The sequence below is a fragment of the Phalacrocorax aristotelis genome, chromosome 18 (assembly GCF_949628215.1).
Source record: "Phalacrocorax aristotelis chromosome 18, bGulAri2.1, whole genome shotgun sequence".
NCBI classification, from domain to species: Eukaryota; Metazoa; Chordata; class Aves; order Suliformes; family Phalacrocoracidae; genus Phalacrocorax; species Phalacrocorax aristotelis.
The window spans coordinates 4,864,299-4,885,365 of NC_134293.1; the positions used below are offsets into that span (position 1 = coordinate 4,864,299).

General features: G+C 43.2%; 1 protein-coding gene across 2 annotated transcripts in view; it reads right to left on the minus strand.

Annotated features, from left to right (window-relative positions):
* ACACA (acetyl-CoA carboxylase alpha) overlaps positions 1-21,067 on the minus strand; it is a 138,278-nt gene that overhangs the window by 76,723 nt on the left and 40,488 nt on the right. For both annotated transcript variants that reach the window (XM_075113150.1, XM_075113149.1), the window contains 9 exons: positions 20,283-20,407; positions 15,639-15,752; positions 13,955-14,068; positions 13,219-13,308; positions 12,613-12,731; positions 5,130-5,153; positions 2,317-2,460; positions 1,593-1,689; positions 142-249 (listed from right to left, as the gene is read on the minus strand). In XM_075113150.1, coding sequence (XP_074969251.1) covers positions 142-249; positions 1,593-1,689; positions 2,317-2,460; positions 5,130-5,153; positions 12,613-12,731; positions 13,219-13,308; positions 13,955-14,068; positions 15,639-15,752; positions 20,283-20,407 — 935 coding nt within the window. The remainder of the gene's footprint in view (positions 1-141; positions 250-1,592; positions 1,690-2,316; positions 2,461-5,129; positions 5,154-12,612; positions 12,732-13,218; positions 13,309-13,954; positions 14,069-15,638; positions 15,753-20,282; positions 20,408-21,067) is intronic.

Genomic DNA, 21,067 nt, shown 5'->3' on the forward strand with positions numbered 1-21,067 from the left:
TGTAACTGTTGCATTTATCTGTTTTGAAAAAAACCAAACCAACCAAACAAAAAAAATGAGGAACATACTGGCATTTCCCAAAGCAGACAGAACTGTGCTGCACAATCACACAGTTCCAGGGAGAGAATCAAGGCAACTTACCTTGCTTTGCGTGAACTCTCTGAACATGGCTGCCAGCCCATCATCATCAACGTCACTGTCTGTTTTAATAGCAACATTAAGAATGTGAATGGGCTCCTCGCGGGCAGTCTGCAGTTTAAAGAAAATATTCCCCATAAATAAACAGTAAACAACTTAACGCCTGTGAGTTCTCAAAAGAGGCTCCCTAAATACAACTCTAAAATACACATGCCCCAGGGAAAAATGACCTCAGCAGAGCATGCTGTAAACCAAGGAAAACTGTGAGGGAAATCTTTGACCTAGCAGCCTCACAGATTTGCACTTTCACAGAAGTAAGAGTTAATAGCCACAAACAGCAAACAGGCGCTTCATTTGGAGAATCCAATTCTGACAGGCACATCTGACTTGGCTAAGTCAAGTGTGCTTCATTTGGATGCAGAAAGAATGCAGGGTCAGGTCCTCTCTTTACAAGATGCAGTACAGGCAGGATGTTAGAGGACTTTGGCATCGAGTAATGTAATGAAATTAAGCAAATTCAAAGTGTAGGAGCAAAACAATGTGTGTTTTCATAATCTACAAGAAAATGAAATAATGTGGAAGCATCAATCACATTGGAGCTCTGAGAAATGACAAATTTAGCATTTAAGAACCTGTGGTTAACTGAAAAACTGAGTATAAATAGGAAATTATCCTTGGTGAGGTGAGGGGGAGGTAAAGAGAGAGATCTGAGGACATTAAGGTTGACAGTAATATTCTGCAACAAGGCTACAGTACTTACAGACATCAAGATCAATGGATCAGTTTAAAACCAAGCCCTGTTCTGGGCACAGACTGAATTCCAACAGAGCTTCCTGCTGTTGGGGGCAGGACAGAGCAGTGGAGCAGCTACCTGTGTCTCTAAGGGACACTGGTCTTCTATCACTTAGGGATTATAAACCATCTGCTTCCTCTACACCTGTTCTCCACATCAATGCAAAAATTGAGGGGTTCCTCATCTGTTCCTCCTAAAACCAGTTCTAAGAGGTAGAACAGAGGCTAGAATCAGAATGTAACGTGACTAGGAAGAGTGTAAGATAGAATATAAGGCAAGTCAGGCTTAAGGTGAGGGCAGTTGAATATGCAGTTCAACACTCCGATGCACAGAAGTCTGGAAAATTAATCATGGGTCTAAACTCTCAGTTACGCTGCTGTGGATGCAGTAATTCTGCTGATGTTAAAAGCTACAAACTAAATTTACATGGAGAGTAAGAGACAGAGTCGTCGTTTCAGAACAGAGTCAGAAAATGGCCACCTACTTTGAATCACCTGCTGTGGAAGAAGCAAACAAATCACATACATAAATACATAAAGCTCTTAACTCCTGCTTCTAGCACTCGAACTACTGAAAAGTAACTACCCTGCGGTCACTGCAGCATTCTGCACGCCTTCTACTTCCAACCTGAGAGCAATCTCAAGAGAAAAAACTACCATACCTTGTCTTCGTCATACAAGGAAGCATGGCCAGCTTCGGGGAAGGTTGGGCTCTGGGGAGGCGAGTCGCAGAAGCAACCCATCACTTCGTCAAAGATTCTGAAATACACCAGAGAGGTATTAGTCATCAACACACTGCTGCTGGCCCAGTGAAAGCGTATAGCACTAAAACCCACAAATCAAGTTGCTAAGGAGGGGAGGGAGAGAAAAGGACTCCTTCCCTTTGCAGGACTGAAACTCAAAAGATGAGGAGGCAATACCTCTTCCACCCCTCAAACCTACGCAGAGCCTCGATCTTCTAACATTTGTCAGAGATCTTATGGTTGCAGGCCTTTACAACTGCTACGGGCTCTGCTGGGGTTTTTCTGCCTACCCTTAAAAGGTTGAAAGCATAAAGAACACATCCTCCCATATAGATACATATATGCGTGACCAAGAGCGTTAGAAGAAATCAGCACATTTGCAAATGATCTCAAATCAGCAGAAATTCAAGATGCTGATCCTTATGGCTGCAAACTACTCTTAAAGCAGTCTGAAACTTTCAGTTATCTCAAGGAGACAGACAAGGGCATCTAAACAAACTTCCACCTGAAACTCCAGTAACTTAACAAACAAGCTCAGGACCACTTTAAACCTGACTCTAGACAAGGCAAAGATTTTGTCCAGTTCTATTTAGGCCCACCTAGGAAGCTGGCAACAAAACAACCATCACCCTTCCCCACATACCTGACAAAATCTTCAAACGTGCGGAAGGAGACCATTCCACCCATCCGCTGGCACGGTGGAGTGAATGAATTGTCTAGCAGTACATCACTCACACTAGCTACATGGACCATCCCGTAGTGATTGAGGTTGGAAGAGAAGGACATTCTAAATGGCAATTCAATAAGATCACAGTTAGTAACGACAAGGGAGAGAAGGGTATCACTGGAAAAAGATTTGTGCATGTGCGTATGCTACGACCACTTGAAGCGTGGCTGTTTGTCCAATATAACCGTTGTATGATTTGTTAGATTCTTCAGCACACCAGACCTGCTGTGCTGTCTTCTCCCAAGCCCCTGCAATGCTGGCACGCCTCTGGCGCCATTAATGCCCTTACCTGGACATTGTGCCAATGTGCAGGAACAGTTAAAAGAGTTAGGAACTAATGTTATAACCCTTTAAAACAAGTACTTTTTAAGGAGTTTCTTCAGATGATAGCTGAATTATGACCACATAAAGCTGAACGTTTTTTCCCTCCTGTATGTATGTTTTGCTTTACAGGTGGAATACTGAGATAAACAACAGTAATTCTAAGCTTTGACACTTTAAAGATTTAGTAAATTTTTACAAATTAAGTTGAAGTGTACCAAGCTATATTATCTTATTGCTTCCACAGTTTTTCTGGTCATACCATAATTTATGCTCCTCAAATGCAGTGTGGTACAGTGACCTCTCTAAAATCCTATACTGGAAACGGGGTTTTCTATAGTCTTACACTAATGTTCCTACCCTAGATGAAGTCCTGTTACAGTGCCTTCCACTTTAACTGCTGACCAAATTAATGTGCTCCTCCACCTAATTTAATCCATACTTTAAAAACATTGCAACTCCCCCCACTCCTTTATTTTGCTCAGTTTTGATTGCTATAGGGTGGTAGCTGCTAAATGCAAGCAGTTGGCCACAGAACACATCTATCTTAAGGAGCAAGGAAGACAGCTCCAGACTCTTACTACTGTCATACTCATGCCTGATGTCTGCTGTTCCAGCACTGAGATACACTGCACTACACACATCACTCACACAGGACCAATTCCTTATTGAAGTGAGGGGGGCTGGAACAGATTTACACAAGCTCAGAGGAAGGCACTGAGTAAGAGACTTCTATTTAAAGCAGGAGCACCATTTGCTAAAGGTCAGCATTCCTTCCTGGAAGAGTGCAAGATCCTGAATATATTAAAGTATCACTGACTTCTCATACAGTTCAACTGCTGCGACAGCACACACCAGCTGAGAAACAGTTTATGTTATTCTGGGGTTTGGACTACTGTTATTATTTTTATGTTTTTTTTAAAGACCCACGGTGTTACAGTCAAGACTAGCAGAGGAAGTTTCTCACACAGTAAATAAAAAGCATACAACTGACTATACGTCCTTTCCCTAGCTACTAGAATTGGGTTTTGCCTTCTCTGCAATAATTATTTCTAGTTTCTGAACTGTGCTACAGAGTCATCTTAATTCACTGAGGGACCTACTTCAAAAGCTCCCTGCAACATGGTGAGACCTTCAAGCTGGCTCTGCAGAGACAGAAATGCCAAGCTGGCACATGGCAGCGCTCTGCGACACAGGAACAGTGCACTCTCACTCGCTTCGCTCTCCCCGGGGCTTAGGAAGACATTAACAAAGTTAAGTTTCTGTCCTCCCCAACTGGTGCCACAACGGGAGGCAGAAGGCAACGGGGAAAAAAAAATCAGGGCGCTGATTCAGCACAGCACATGCTTGACTTACAACTTGTGAAGTCAAAAAGATGCTCAACTGCCGTGCGGGATCAGACGCCAGAGGCAGAGCTGGCAGGCCAGCCATGCCGGCCACGGCACCGCTGCCAGTCACGCAGATTCAGGACCGAACTGTGGATTGCTGACACCGCTACCTACTGGCTTTACTAAGGTTTCTTTCTTTCCATGTACAGAAAAACCATTGTCATATGGTCCTAAGTATACTGTTAACAAGTCTAAAGTACCATCAGTTTGATTAATAGCTCTCCATGTTTAAAGTCACTCTATGTTTCCGTAATTTATCTCTGATTAAGAGCCATGAGACTTTCAAGCCCATTTTTACTAGTTTTCCCTAAATAGGCTCGTAAGCAGTAATAAATAATAGGTATTCATGTTTTGAAAGAGAAAAATTTTTCAGGACATGCCTTGGTGTACATTTCTTACAACTAATACAAAAAATACCACAGAACAGTAACTAAACAAAAAGACAGCAGACATTTTTCATGTATTATTTAAAACAAGAAATACTTTTCAACTGAGACATGGGAGAAAAAAATTAGCATCCAAAACACAACAAAACATGCTGTCAGCTGTTTGAGATGTAGATTCATCTATGGCATGAGGGAGGTGAAACAGCCTCGACAAATTCTAAGCTAGTTGCAAGAAACGAGAGTAGCAACAGGTATGCTATCGGCTAGGAGTAACTGCCTGTTTCACTGCGACACCCTACCAGAGGGTCAACAGCTGGGAATCCAGTTCCAAAAAAGAGACCCTAGAAACAGCATTCTGCTAGAAGTTTGCCGTGTACCATACTGCAGATGAGCTGAGTCACCTGACAAATTTAATTTTAAAGATTGCTGCATGCAAAGCTTTTTTTAAAGGGTAAAGAAAAGCTGAAAACATGTTTTAGACAAAGGGAGAGGAAAAGGGAAGGAAAAAAAAGGAGTTATGTTTGAGAGTTTCCCAAGATAAGGGCACTAAAACAAAACATGTTAAAACATTAAGTATTAGGCTACTTCTTTCTAGTCTGTCTTTTCAAGTTTTAAAAGATGACAAGTACCATACCTGTTTAGCGTGGGGATGTTCCCTCTGTAATCAAACAACCACAGTTAGTTACAGATTGGTTAGTGAAAGCCATAATACAGAACTATAATCAAGCTGATACACAGACCAGCAACAAGTTTACAATTTACTAAACCAAAATTTGTCCACCATCAGGTATCAGGCAGAATTCAATTTCATTGACCCTGAGAAGGCACCCACCACCTGACTTCGCTTGCCACGGCTGCCACAGGAATGAGCACAGACCATGCACGAAACATGCAAATAATCACCCCAGGAAAACACACTGTATTTGCAAGGTACCCTGTGTTCCTATAGCATCTCTCATCGTACCCGCTTCAGGCCCTTTGCATACGCCAAGTGAGCTTCACAAGCAAGACCAGAGGGGGGAGTTTGCACTCCCTGACAAAAGGACAAACAGCACAGATGCAAAAAGTGACCGTATCACACAGGAAGATTGCAACAGGTTCAGAAAAACAAGCCAAATCCTCACTGCCAAACCTCTATGCTAAGCAGCAGCCCATGCGCTGGCTCCCCCAACAATGCAGTAGTAAAGCAAACGCACACATAAAGACCATGTAATACTTTGAATTTTCAGCATTCAAGGCCTTGAATACCAAAAAGAACAAGCAGAACCTAAAGCTAATTTTAGGAAAATTTTAGAGTTCCTTTTGTAACATCAGCCCAACTCTTCACATTTTTGCATGCAGACGGACGCTTAGTGATACACATAAGACAAAGAAGGCGAGCGACACATTTTCACACCAGCATAAGAACAGCACAGTCTAGCTACATTCATGAAAGCATAAGGTGGCATATTGCTCCATGCGAGACATAGAAATTGCTGTGATCTGACATTCAAAATAGTGAAGATTAAGTTGAAAAAAAAAAATACATGCACACAGGAGGCTTGTGCAAAGAGATTAGCAAACACGGAAAGATTGAAAGCAAAGCTTCAGGAAGCGTGGACATTCACCCTCCCCTTCCCTGCAGAAACCTGCAGGAGATCAAACCACAGACTTTCTTAACATCCTTGACCATTGGCAAGACCCCAAATTACTGGGCATGAAGTCTCGGTACTTAATGACCAGTGTACTTCCGTGGTCGCACCGTTAAATACACTGACTGCACCTGGTCCTGCTCTCAAACTCGTTTTGTCACAGCAGAGTCACATTCACTACAAGGTTGTATGTTTGGTGCATTACTGGTAGAGGCACAAAAAGTTCCCATGATCTCCTTAAGCCATACAGGAGAAAGCACAAAATGGCCTGAAGACATATCTGTTCAATGGCAAATAACACAAGCATTTAATTTCATCTGGAGGCCGTGGGGAGAGTCACTGTGCTGTAGAGCCTGTGGTTAGGACCGAAAGGGCCATGAGGCCTCAGGGTGTTGAGACTTCTTTTTTTAGCTTGGCAAATGGTGGGAAAGCTGCATGTGATCTACTTCAACTGGAAAAAAAATAGTCTGGAGAGGACTGGCAGTTCCTCCACCTGGTACATTTGTGTAGCGGTCCCTGGAATGATTTCAAGAAAATAGACAGAAAAACCCAGCATAACAAATGTTCCTTTCCGTGTCAAAAAAGGCACCCTGTTGCCTTGCCCCAGGAACTGGTCTCAAGGCACTCAGTATGGAGCTGAAGAGATTGTGGCAAGAATCACAATGAGGAAAGGAAAAGACCCAGTGGCTGGAGATCTCAGAAAAGAACGGAGGCATAGTCTTCAGGCTGCACACTGTGGGGCTGGCTTTGTATCTACAGGTCATCATAGCTGTGGAGGGCTTTTCCGCATCAGGAGCCGGATTGTCACTTGCCCCTGAAAGGCACTAAGAGGTAAAGGTTTGATATTTGCAGCACAATCAGGCCTTGTGAAAAGGCATTCCTGTCCACTCCCTGAGCTACAGCTCTGCAGTTCTGAGAAATAAAACACCAGCTGCAAGCCAGCCTGCTCGGCCTTATGGCAGCATCAGAGCAATGAGCAGCACCACGATTTTAGGAGCTGAATAAAGGCCCAGCTGATGGAGCACGTGCCCGCAGTGTTCTCCACAGCCAACTCCATTTCTGATCACAGGATCAGAAACCTTCTCACCGCACCAGCACCAGCCCTTATCCCTGTCTCTTTTGAACTTTTTAAAAGGCTCTTCTCGACCGGGGAAGCTGATCTCACTAGGAATCTGCTCCATACTGGTGCGAGCTCTACTGCTACAATTACTCCTCCTGCTCAAGCAAACAAAAATCCCCTTAGCTCTCCCCTGCACCTCCTGGTTGAATCTGGATTTGCTTCCCCTTGCCCCCCCCCTTCTTTTTTTTTTAAACAAGAGCATTCCCCTATGAAAATGATGGCAATGCATGCAAAGCACCACTGGTTATATCAAGCTGTGATTGAGTGCCAGCGCAGGGCAAAGCTTTTGAAATCAGGCAGCAAAGCGGAATCAGCAGAGGTCGGCTGAATAACCCACTTGTAGTTATTAACAGCAGTACCACAGGAGAAAGAGCAATTCCACTGGCTGTGACCAGTGGCATTCCTCGTATGTTTCTTCATTTCTGTAGAAGAATCTAAACAGAAGGCTGTGAAACATGCCTCAAACCATACATTTTGATTGGGTTTTTCCTCTCCCTCTTTCTTTCCTTATTCTTCTGCTCCCTCTGTGATTCAGCCAAGCTGAATCTGCTACTGAAGTCCAATTTGCATAAAATTATCGTCGTTCCATTCAGTTTGCTGCCCCTTCAACAGCCCCTTCTTTGCTCTGTTGGAAGATTTTGCCCTTTCTGAAACAGGCAAGCCAAGGGAACTGCAACACATTACTGCTGCCTGCTGTCTAATTAACATCAAACCCTCAGCACGAAACTGCAGGGATTTACAGGTGTCCTGGAATAATTGTCCCCTCCTCCCTCCTGGTATCAGCCAGTCTCCCGCAACAAGGAGGGAACCTCAGGCTACCTAATGACACACTACAAGTTTTACACTCAGGTCTCCAGGCTTGTACGGTTAAGAGTCCAAAGCAGCATAGCTGATTCAGTACTAGCAATCCGAAGACTGATGCAAGAGGCTGTTTTAGCAACTACTTTAGTCAACAGAAAATGCTTCCATTTTCTCAAAAATTCAAATGTTATATCATGGTAAAAAGATAGTAGGAAGGAACCAATAAACACTGCTCTAAGCATAAACGACTGTTTGTTTCGTATTCTTCTGCAAAAAGGACTGTTTGGAAAGAGCAATATTTAATTTGGCCTTCAGCCTTCAAAATGGTTTCTACCTGTAAGCTAAAGAAGAGGCTGACAAAAAAGAACAACCAAAATACTCCATAGATGATAAAACATCAAGAGACAGCAAGGGAGAGAGATCATGCACCACTCTTAAGCCTTGAAATCAGCAACACCAAGGTCTAAGTAAGGTGTCAACAAACATCCACAGGCACAGAAGGAGGAGATACTGGGCAAAAGCACAAGATAGCTGAGACATCTGTATTGATACCCTTGGAAATACAAAGCAACCAATGACTAGACTTGAATTCCACCCTTGGAAGCATCACAGACAGGAGGATGCCGTCCCAAGAATGAATTCAACCTAGACAAGTCTAAATAAGGCACTTGCCTGTATGCCCATGCCTGCCAAGTTGTGTGCATTCCCAACTCCAACTGCAACTAGGGTTAGCTGGTATCAGACATCTTATTTATCAAGTTTCAAAAGTAAAACTTGATTTAAGGCTAACTAAGCCAATTATCACAACTTAAAGTTTTAATCTGCAGGACTAAAACCTTCTTTCACTTCCACCTTCCAGTGGTACATCCCGACTCAAGGTTCCCCAGGGCGTCTCAAGGCCAAGCGTGGCAGTTAGGGGTGGCACGTGGGACAAAAGGAAGGTGTGAGCTCAATGCATGGATGGATTGGGAAGGCATGGCTAAGGCATCACAGTGAACAAAACAGGCTGGGTTATGCTTCAATTTCCTTTGGGGCTCAAAATATTCAGAAGGCAGAGCCCTGTGCTATCATTGCCATAGCTCAAAATAAAGATATATCTAGTGTCTCTAAGCCACCCTTGTCAGCAATTGCCTTACCATCTGACAGAGGCACACGTTTACTTCTGAGTAAAAGAGGGATCTGATTTGTGGGAACACATTTACCTCTGAGTTCTTCCCTTCTGATCCTCCAGCACATCTGCTACTGGGGAAGGAAAGATCAAGACAGCAGCTGAACAACCTGGCTGGGGGAATGCAGTGAGCTGGAGAAAAGGGGATGCTTTAGGAGGAGCAGAGCAGCAGCACGATTCTGCAGCAGGCTCCAAAAGCTGGCTACAGCAGACAATGTCCCAGTTTAATTTAAACCTTACAGCTTCAGACATAAGAAAGGCTGTTTGAAAGCAGAAGAGGAGAGGGGGATTATTAGAAAAAAAAAAACTTCTCCTGTTGAAAAAGCACTATAATTCCCTCTCCCTCTCCTAGACACACAATGTTTCTTTGAACAGAAGATTTTAAGCTAAGATTAGGCAAGCACTGTTTCATGTGCTGAACACCTAAGAAAGGCCTTTCAGTGCCTGTCACCTGGCTTGCCACTCTCACAAAGGAAGCTGAACTCTCTAAACACCAGTCAATATTCCACCAGCTTCCCATCTCAGCAGGGCAGTCTGAACAAGAGGGAAGCAAAGAAGAGCTCAGAACAGGGCTCATTTCTTTCTCACATCTTTTCTCACCAGGACTCTAGATGACTGAAAGAGGCAGGTTATCCAAATGCAAGGGGCTCTGCACATAAGCATTTGTTTGCAGTACCCTGCTGCAGCATGTAGCGATCAGCATCCCGTAGACACCCTTGTATCGCTTCCTCCAGATTGGATTACTGCAACGTCCTCTACTTGGCGAGGGCTTGCAAACTCCATTTACTGCAAAAGGCACCAGATGGTTACACTGTACTCCTCATCTGCCTTGCACCGGGCAATAAGGAATGCTGGTTTTGATCTATAAAGCCCTCTACGGTTTCAATTATAAGCAGTTTTTCTCCATGTCTCACGCTTGCACTCGGGATCAGTGGGGATTCTTACAACAGGATGTTTTCTATTAATTTAAACAAATAATTCCCAAAACAGTTTCTGCCCACAAAACCCACCAGGAGCAGGTTGCATTTCTATGACTTTGTTAGCAGATTTAACAGTTTTTCCTTCTTCTCTGCTTCCATGTAAAGCTTTCCTGTGGGTAGCTGATGGCAATCATTCAGCAGCCAAAAATACAAAGTCCCTAGCTGTGATTAGTCAGATCATAAGGAGTGACTGTGATTGTTTCTGTTACAATTAAGTGAAGGCATAGCGGGGTTAAATGCCAATAACAAAGAATTTAAATACAGCAACCATTATCAGTTTGCAATTTTCTCTACATGAATATTTGCTCCAGTAAAATTCAGGCCCTTAAATGTTCACAGAAATCAGACACAAAAGGTACAAGGGCTTAAAAATATCTGATAAAGTGCTGAAAAATGTGTGGCATCATACAACTAACACCAGCTCCAAAAGAGAATGCTCTCTTAAAGGCTCTCTGGTATCTAATCCTGGTTTACCACAGCCCAACCCCGTAGAGCCTCAAGGGACATTTTGCTTGGTCAGCTGGGATATTCTGGCTTTGGGGTTTGTTCTTGGAATGCATTTTCAGCTTTGAAGTCTAAAAGTTCATGCTACAGAAGATACAGAAAAACATATGATGGACGTAGAACATGGTCAAAAACAACAAAGACGACTTAAGCAAGACAATATCAGAGTTCTGAGATTTCTGCGTCTTGGGTTTAACATAAGGTCTGCCTTTACAGCTAGCTTAAATCTACACTTGGTGCTGATTTAAGACCCTGTGTATCCTGCTACCAGCTGTGCTTCAGCACCCAGCCACACGATAGCTGCACAAGCAGGTATACACTGCAAGAAGCTGCATCAAGCAACAGGAGCCAAATTCATCGCTAACAGACAGAGGTGCAACTCAAAGGAACTTGCCTATGCAAGCAGTGACTTTGTCCCCAAGCCTGCTTGCCTCTGCACAAGGACTGCGATGCATTTTCAGTCAACCATCAGCAGTGCTGATGGTTGAGAAGCAGGACTGAGCTTCAGAACATTGCCCCACCAAATTCAGCGTAAAGGGGAGAGGAGATTTCAGGACAAAGAAGCCGTTCCCCAAGCAGGTAACAGTTCTCCTCTTCCAGCTGACCTTGTCCAATTAAACTTGCGCACAGTAATAGAGCAGTGGTCAGCATGGGCAGGCCAAACAACCCCCAACCAACAGAGGTAACTGAGACCAGCAAACAGAAGAAATGGAGAAAGAATGGGGGGGAGAGAGTATTATAAAGGTGTACTAAAAATAGTACGCAATTATTTACAAATATTCTAGAAATGTAGGAAACAGATGAGACCAAATGCATGTCCCATTTGTATCATGAGTGTTTTGTGCTGCTTGTTGAGGACAGTCATTCATTTCTAGCAAACCAGATTCTGAAAACCATTTCATAGAATGTACTGATGGATTCTCAATGAAGCGAGACTGGACCCTGTTGCCCAGCCCCACCAAAAATAAAATAAGGAAAAAGATGTTTGGAAACAAAGGAGAAAAATAGCACTGGTACCATACTGCCAAACCAGCACAGATCAACAGTGGCACCCGGCGGCCACGGAGACTCACTGCGCCTCTTGGCTCCAGCACGCTCTCCCCTGCCTGGGACAAAAATAAAATATCGTCTAAAATACCCTCCAGAGTTCCTGTTGCAAATGAAAAAACATGGGAACTGACTAACCTGACAGATGCTGAAGAAGTTCTGATAATCAAGTTTGGTTGGTTGGGTTTTTTTTAAAATGAGACGCAACCCTCTATAAGACAGGGTAGCGAATAGTTGATGCTTTTGGTTGCAGCCACGAGAAATACATTCTGAAAAATACTGACTGAAAGCCAAAGTATGTCAACTCTAGCATTTCTATATAAAAGACATTCATACATGCATCTTGGTCTTCTCAGTCAAAAAAAACACATGCTAGAAAAGATTTCACCTTATCCAGTAAAGCCAGGTTGAAAGTAGAGCCAATCACAAACAGTTACAAAGGGCTGGCAGGGGAGCACTGCAGGAAGGGGACAGAGACTCTCTGACTGTTCTTATTAAAATTCCGAGTAATTGAACATTCTGTCTGGAATTGTATCTTTTGGAAGGCTCGGGATTCAGCTAGAAGTGAAGTTCTAGAGGAAAGTTACTACACAAGCTGAACTTAAAAATCAGAAAATACATGAAAACGGTATCATACTTAAATGAATACAAACTGCAGAAAGTACTACCCACAGCTCAGGAGGTTTTAAATAACTTAGGAGAAGGAACTGTGTAATGTAGGGTTTTATCTTAAACAACTTGTGCTTATTTGGGGCAGTGGGACTCTTCCTTTCTCCACCAATTCTATTGCATGTTTTCTTTGCCAAGATAGAATGTAGCCCCTCATAAACCTCTGATTCCAAAGGCAGCTGAACACGTGCTCTGACCTGTTTGGATGGGAGGTAGGTAGCATGAACTGGAACTCCACCACACAAGTGTTATCCTTCAGCTGGCGATGCTGGACGCTGTTTAACTCATAGGCAATATATGCCCTTCGAACGTACACCTGGTCAGAGAGAAACTCGATCAGCTTAACTGTGCTAAGGAAGCAGAAAGAGAGAAAGAAGACAAATAATATTCCAGACACTTAAAAAATACTAAAAAACAAACAGAAACCCCCAAATGAGTATCTACATAGAACTCTAAATCAACCAGAATTTGAAGTTATTCTTTGAGGAAGGCCAGTCTGGCAGGATACAACCATCAGCACAAAGCTACACGGGGTAGGCTGACCACATTCTCTGACAGCAGCTTCACTTTCAATCTTTCCAACCACCTAAGTCTTCTTCATGCAAAGAAGAAAACTCGAATCTGAAATTTCAGTCAATTATAAATATTAATGTTGTTAAATGCCAGACTCCAAGCACGTGAGATTCCACACAACCTACAGCTCTCTTACTCTTGCACTGGTAACAGTACTCAAAAGAAAAAAAAATAACAACAGAAATTTTTTTTTTTTTTTTTTTTTTTTTTTAAAATGGGAATAAACTTACCTCCAAAGCTGCCATTCTTACCACCTGGTTACTGTGGTAGAAAAAGTTGGGTAGCACATCAAAGATGGATGTCTCAGACAAAATGAGTTTCTAGAAGAGATCACATTAAGCAGTTTTAAAGGCGAACTGCCTGTCTTGCAAACAGGATCAGGCAAAAATACAAATACCCCAAATCAAGCCTGACTAGTTCTGATTTCCATGCTTTTCCTGTTGTTCATCAAGGATTATGACCTTTTGATATTAAAACATAGAATCACAGAATATCTCAAGGCAGAAAGGACTCATCAGGATCATCGAGTCCAACTCCCTGCTCCTCGCAGGACTACCTAAAACTAAACCATATGTCTAAGAGTGTCATCCAGATGCTCTTTGAACTCTGACAGGCTTGGTGCTGTGACCATTTCCCTGCGGAGCTTGTTCCAGTGCCCGACCACCCTTTTCCTAATGCCCAATCTGAACTTTCCCTGATGAAGCTTCATCCCATTTCTTCATGTCCTGTTGTGGGTCACCAGAGAGAGGAGATCAGCACCTCCCCCTCTGCTGCCCCACCTTGACGAAAGTGTAGACTGCAATGAGGTCAATCAGTGTAGGAATGAACACAAAACTGAGGGGGAAGCTAGAAACCAGTACAATTTAAAGCCACATGGACCTTGGGACTACAGGTGAGATTTATTACAGAAACATTGAGATCAGTGAGAAGAAAGCAGGGAAACAAGGAGAGTAGTTTGGTAGATACCTGCAGGTTCTCAATGCAGAACTGGTGCCCATACATGTCGATAGCAGACAGGAAGATGGACTCCACCTGGTTGTGACGCAGCTCGTAGGATGGCAAATGGGAGGCAATGAGAACCTGGTAAACAGCAAACACAAGGAGCATCAGTGAAAGGAGCTATGCTGGGCCATTGGCAGGAGGCTGTTGCCTCCAAGGCAGCAATAGTCTGCTCCATCCCAGAAGAGGCGACTGGTTTCTCCTGTGAATTCCGTGGCACCTGGGTGATGCTGCAAACTCTCTCCCCTCCCCAACCTCATTTGTGTATCTGCTTGGTTTGTATTATTGGCAATTCCCCACGGAGAAAAGGAACAGCTTCAATCAAGTTCCATCAGTGCATGTGATTTAGCACTGCAGAGCTGCTAGTCCTGGGGATTGCCTGACCGGCTGTTAATTGGAAAGCAGATCTGGCAGGCAGCAGCTGTGGGGAGGCCAGCAACGGAGACCACCTTTCACAGCTTCCGAGCAGAGGAAGCAAGAGACACTGGTGCCAGGTATTAAATGCCCAACATGAAGGATATGGAGATAGGAAGGGGAAGCAGCTTGCAGGGGAAAATGAAGTGAAAGAGCAACATAAAGACATACACAAGGACTGCAGCACCATCCCCAGCATGCAGCTGAGAGGTTCAATAACTGAATGGTTCAAGGACACAAATACAATCCTGAAGAAAACATAAGGTCACTGAGCAGCTTCAAACGCCCCGTTCATTTTCAATAGTCAAGCTCTGAAATAAAAGGAGAGATCCCCAAAGTGTCAGCTTTCCTGCTGAAGACTTTTAGAATGGAGACAGGGACTGTGGAGCGAGAGGAGTGATCAGACTACAGGGTTAGCATTACCATGGAATGATTATGCCCTCTCACTCCTTCTTGGCTACAGACTAACTGCTAAAGAGGAAGCTCACAATAATATCCAGGTGCATATCTGGCATTCAAATTATTATCTGTACTAGACTCTTGGAATTGACAGTACCAAGAGTTCTTCCAATTATTTTCAGCTTAAAAAGAAATTGACAAAATGCAACTCAAAAGCTAAAAGAAACCCTGCAGAAAACCAACATAATTCTTTACAATAATTGCTTAGCAGTTGCAAAGAACATCTGGTTCTTGTGTAAATTTCTCTCCCTGTTCTCTGCACACACTGAAGCACAACTGTAAGGTAGATGATGAACCCAGCCAGCACGTCCTGGCTGTTTACTGTCCAGCTGCCTGCATATTCCGGACAGCCTGTGGTTGTTGGGTTCACAGATTATAAAGCCGGAAGGAACCACAGTGACCATGTATTTTGACTTCCTCTATCGCACAAACCATAGGCTACTCTCAATTTACTCCTATTTGAGCCAGACAAAACTTTTTGGAAGAGCAAGGACAAAGGAATGTAATCATAACTTCAAATTTTACAGTGATTGGGAATCCACTGCAACCTTTGTTAGACTGTCACAATGGTTAATCATTGGTTAATTAGCTTCATTGTTCAAGTGCTGCTCACAGTAATCTACTCTTCACATTTGCATAGTAATCAAAATAAACATCAAGAGATATAGCTTTTCCGAAAGAGCGAGCTCGAAATGGGAGCAGTCCATATTGATCTGATCAGCAATGGCACAGTGTCTCTAGCAGGGATCAGGTTGGATTGCTAAACACGCTCCCTCACCTGCCGTGCTCGCAGGGCCACTTTAGCGTTGGTCGTCTTGCTGAGCTGGGTCAGCTCTGTCAGAATATTAATCAGCTCATCTGTCAAGGTGGGGTCACGGCCACATAGCTGGTCCTAAAAATAAAGAGAACTGAAAATGTTTATAACAGAGGAAATCCATCTTTCATCCTCCTACAAAGAAGTTTAAACCTGAAATACGTATACAGATGCACTCGGGTGCTGGACCACATCACCTCTAGAGGTCCCTATCTAAATTATTCTGTAATCCTGTGCTGATAAGGGTACAAGTATTAGGCTTTCAATAATTTTACATATATAAAATAAAGCTACAGAGAAAAGAACAGACTGGAACAACCACCCTTTTTCTTAATTGTAGCATGTGTTTTGGCATCCAAACACATGAGAAATACTGACTTGTCAAAGAGACTCAAGCAAAATGTTTTCCCATTACCCAGTTTCAGCTTTGTACCCAAAGTCTCCCCTAGCAGCAATGCAAAATTCGAAGAGCATTTAATTGTAGCAAAATGCCTTGTGTAGCATGCAAAGATTAGCAAACTTTCACCATGAAAGGTGACCAAACAGAGAGTTTAACTGCTGGGAGAACCTCCTGAAGTCCATTTTAAAAAAACACCTCAAAACAAAAAAAAAACACCAAACCCCACAACTCCACAGCCAGAAACCAACCACACACTTTGTACAGCTTCAGCAACACCAGAGAAAAAAAATCCTGAAATTCCTCTAACAAGGTTAAGCAAAGCTAACTAAAACCATAAATGATATAAGGTGTTTCCTGCCACAATACAGGACTGACTCCATAATATTTCTTCTACTCAGAGAATCCTCGTTCTGAAGAGGTTCACTAGCTTACTTTACTGTCTAAATTGGCTGGATACAACAATAAAACTGAACAGCATAATTTTCAGTGTTAATGCTGTTTCAAAACTCTTTTGGATTCAGTCATTCAAAAAAATGGAAACAGGAAAGACTTTAATCTGTTTTTTTTCTCTGAACAGAGGAGGTGCACTCTCATCCATGCTTTCTCCCAAAAATAGTTTCAATTCCCATGAATAATCCCACAGTCTTCCAACTACTCACACTGGCTTGTGAGCCTCTTCCCTCCCACTCCTGAAGCTAGAAACCCTCTAGGAGCCTCTAATGTGTTTCTTCTATAGAGCACTTAACAGCTTTTCTCTTGGTAAATGAATCATAGGAGGAAAATGTGAGATGAAACAGGGATTTGCAACAGGAAAGAGAGCTGGTGCCTTCATGTTTTAAGAGATTTTAAACACATCCAGTTCAGAAAAGGCCCTATGAAGATCCAAGAAACAGAAAGGGAAAGAGGGAAAATTCTGCGCAGCAGGTTAGATTGATACATCTGCCAGGGAAAATAAAGTAAAAAACAAAACCAGAAAAAAATACAAATAATAAAATTCCTATAGACTGACTAACAAATAACAGCACATGCTATTCCTAAATTAAATAGCTTTTCCCCCACACTGCTCTTGACCCCTTTCTCTCCAACCCCACACCAGCACGATGCCAGCTCTAGGAATGATGGCATACATCTCTCAGGGAGAGAGACCACAGTCAAATCACTCTCATTAAAAAAAAAAAAAAAATCTAAGCTACTGACTCTTACTAGATTGTTGTCCCCTATTAACTAGTCTTGGGCCACAAACAATGATTGTTCCCTAAGAAAGTTCTGTAAATTTATCCTCTCCAGTTCACTGCATGAATTCACAGTGAATAATTCAAGAACTTTCTTCATCATACTTGAAATACGGGGTGTTGTAATGTTACTGCTCAAGGTAACAAAAAAGTGATAGCACACAGGACATCTGCCACGCCACAAGCGATTCTGTCCAGTTAAGGCTAGGATGGGCATACAACAGTCAGTTAAGTTCATAAAATGAACATACAACTTCAAATCACACTATATTTCAACAAATATATGAAGGATGAAGTAGTTCCCATCCTGCCTTAAACGCCTGCTAGCTAAGAAAGGTGAATGATGGCAGCATAACACTATTACTAAAACCATCCTGAGAGCCCTTTGTTAATAATGGATTCCTAGGGATACATCAATAACAGCGACATAAGCATCAAGGTATTTTGACATGACATTTGCCCTTGGAGGAAAAATTTAAACCATCCTGCATAAATAGCTTGGCAACCCATAAAATGCCACAGCCTTCACCATGATTACACCAAACATGCCACAGGGTCCCTTGGACACGAAGCGCGAGTCGGAAGAAAGAGGAATGACGGTCTTTCGGTTAACGGTGCGACCTGTAACTTAGCAGATGGTAATCCCTAGCTGCACCATACATGAGACTGTGACCAAAGGCACGTTGCCCCTCCTGGGCCCCCGTTACCCACTCAGTCTGAGAAGTCTGTGAGACACAGCCTTCGTGTGAGGGCGGACGCCCGTTTGCAAGGCCTCGGGCACTGCGCTGGCCGAGGCCGTACAAATGGTGCTCGGATCACTGGCTAGCTAACCCAGCTGTTCTTCCACCACATGCAGCGTGGTCTCTCCGGCATGTTTTAAGTTCCAGCAAACTGGGATTTTGGCCTTTACTTGAGTAGGAATAACAGTGGTGGGAAGAATGACTACACAGGAAGGTAAAAGGAACAGTCTTTGACATTCGTCTGTGTTCCTTATTTCCCAGCGCTCCCCTCACTCCCTGAGAAGAACCTGGTGCTGGCCAGCACAGCAAGGCTCCATGTCCAAGACACAGCAAGGCTCCGTAACCAAGACATGGCTTGCACAGAGGTGAAAAACTAGACAAAAAAGTTTCAGTCCCATTTTAGCAAGAAATAATCAGGATGACAACAGCAAAATAAAGCAGGTAGCTGGCGTTGCACTGGCTTTTGCCTGCACTGATTGGCAAAGGCAGCGAGCAAAGCCTCAAACCAGCTCTTTGACAAGGCCTAACGCCTCCCCGGCACCCCCGTGTAATTACACACTTGAGTGACTGGACTCTGAAGAAAATTGAAGGCCTGAGCTGCGAACAGCTGCCATTTTCTCTCTCCATCACGCCAGCATGATTACTTGAGAAATGAACAGCCCCGGCTCAAAGCTACTCCAGAATTCTCAGAGGAAATATGGCTCCGTGTTCAAATAATGAGATTCTTAAGGCAAGCGTTACTTACAATCACACCACACACCAAAAAAGGGGCGGGGGGGGAAGGGAAAAAAGGAGAGCCAGAAAGAAAGAATGCCAGGGTCCCTATATCTTTACAAATTAGGATTTAAGAAACCCAGCCTCATTCGAGGACAATTATGACTCTGTTTCTGCTTTTGAGAGTTATTTTGTGGGTGGCTACTTTGGACATATTTTTGGCAGTAACAGACCACATTATGTTTTTAAAAAAAAAAAAGAAACGGGGGGAGATAGTATTGTAATTAGCCTCTTAAAAAGCAGGATACCTAACTCTAGCCTGTTGAAAATCATGTCATACCTAAATTCACCCTGCTTTGAGGAATGTGGGCATTCATTCTGATTCAAAGCATTACGTGGGACAAGGATTTTTTGAGGCAAAATTAGGAAACAGGAAAAAAGAGACAGGACTCATTTGTTGTTTTTTTTAAATTCTTTTTCCTGGGAATGCAATTTACTGGGAGTTTTACCCACCAACGTGCGACTGAAGTTAATGAGAACTGAGATTTTTCATGGAGTAACAATCCAGAAGAATATGAGAAGGCGATAGCAGGTCCTGGCATGAGGATTCATTTGTGTTTCTAGGGTTCAATATAAGTCTGCCCCAGAGGCATTCCAACCCCAGGAGATTCCCCATCCCTTTGCAAGCCCCCTGCACAGCTGCACACCATCCCAAGGGTCAGGGGCCTGATGCGGAGTGACCAGCTTTGTGCTGAAGTACTGAGTCCTAGTCAGATTCCAACATGCAGCCCAGAGTACAGCTGGTCCAAAAGCACTACTGCAGACCTGAGTAAGACTTACTTAGACCATAACCAGGAAGAAGCTAGGAAAGCCAGTGCCAAACCCTAAGACCAAACCATGGCTCATCAAGCAAGAGCATGTGAAACCCCTCAGGGGCCTCCATATGGACTGGCTAATGCCATTCACTACCAGGACGTCACCCTCATTAGTAACGAAGGACCATAAAACTGTTGCTATTACAGAATTACTACCACAAAAAAATAATCTTTTTGTGCTGGTAGCAACTGCTTTGCTTTCCAAGCAACTCCAGTTCGAGTACCATGAGCTATATAAAGACAGGACCTTTCTGAGACCCCTGAAGATGAAGCAGCAAAGTATAAAGTCACAGCCCAGTGTCTGAAAGTTAGCCTCCAGCATCTTCCCAACGTAAGAGTTAAGTCTGCATTCTTATCTCCCAACAGATGCTCACAAATCACTTGCATAATTAGCCTTCATTGCACTCTGATAGGCAATCAATGCAGGACAGTCATGAACCACAAGGTGCACAGACTCTGGGTCTCCTCTAATGCATGGCTTGCATGCCCTAAGAACACATGAAGAAACTCCACACTGCTGCCACTGCTTCTGTAGCTAGGCGGCTTACATCTTTAAGGATGAGAGCTGTCAATCCAGTACCTTTCAAAGCATCAAACATACAACTACAAGAAGCAGCAAATTTCTAGAGCACCAATGGAAAACTTACAATGAGCATTGTAACAAGCAGGTTCTTCTTGGTGACCTGAGCGTGTGAGAAGATGTAGTTCAATACAGCGTTCATATCACTTTTATTCTCTTCCCGAAGGGTAAAGACACACTTGTCATAGTGACCTGCAATCAGAAATGCACATTTTTTCCAGTTTTCACACTTGTGTGTCAAGGAATACAAGTTACTAGAGATATATATAGAAAAACAGAGACACGTTTTGAGAATCTACTTTGCATCGTCCACACAATCAATTCTGGGAAGGAAGCATTCCTCCCACTGCCCTCCCCTCCACTGCAAACTTTAATTTGAACATCCTACTCTTATTGAAACAGTTCCAATACCAAATACCTCCTTCGTGAGCAGCATGAAGAGAAGAACCATGAGCTCACTCTTTCATTCATAAGACAACCAGAATAAAATATAAGCAAAACGACTTGCACCATCCTATTCTACCAGCAAACTGAAGTAGAAATTAATCTGCAGTACCATTAGGATGGTGCAGGTATTAGAGCAGGACAAAAGAAAAGTAGTGTGGAATCTGAACTACCTGTATGAGCTAGAGCCTCAAAATTAGCTAGTGCTTCATTGCCATCTTGTGCCTGGACACAGCAGTGCAATGCATTCATTTCAATGCTCAGTTTCAGGCTGAGGTTTGATGTTTGCTCTTATGAACAGCAAACAGCATCCTGGTACTTCACAGCAGGTGCAAATAACTCTGTGACTTTTTCTTTTTTTTAACTGCACTTGATTTTCTTACTATAGGATTTAATAAACAGGCAAGA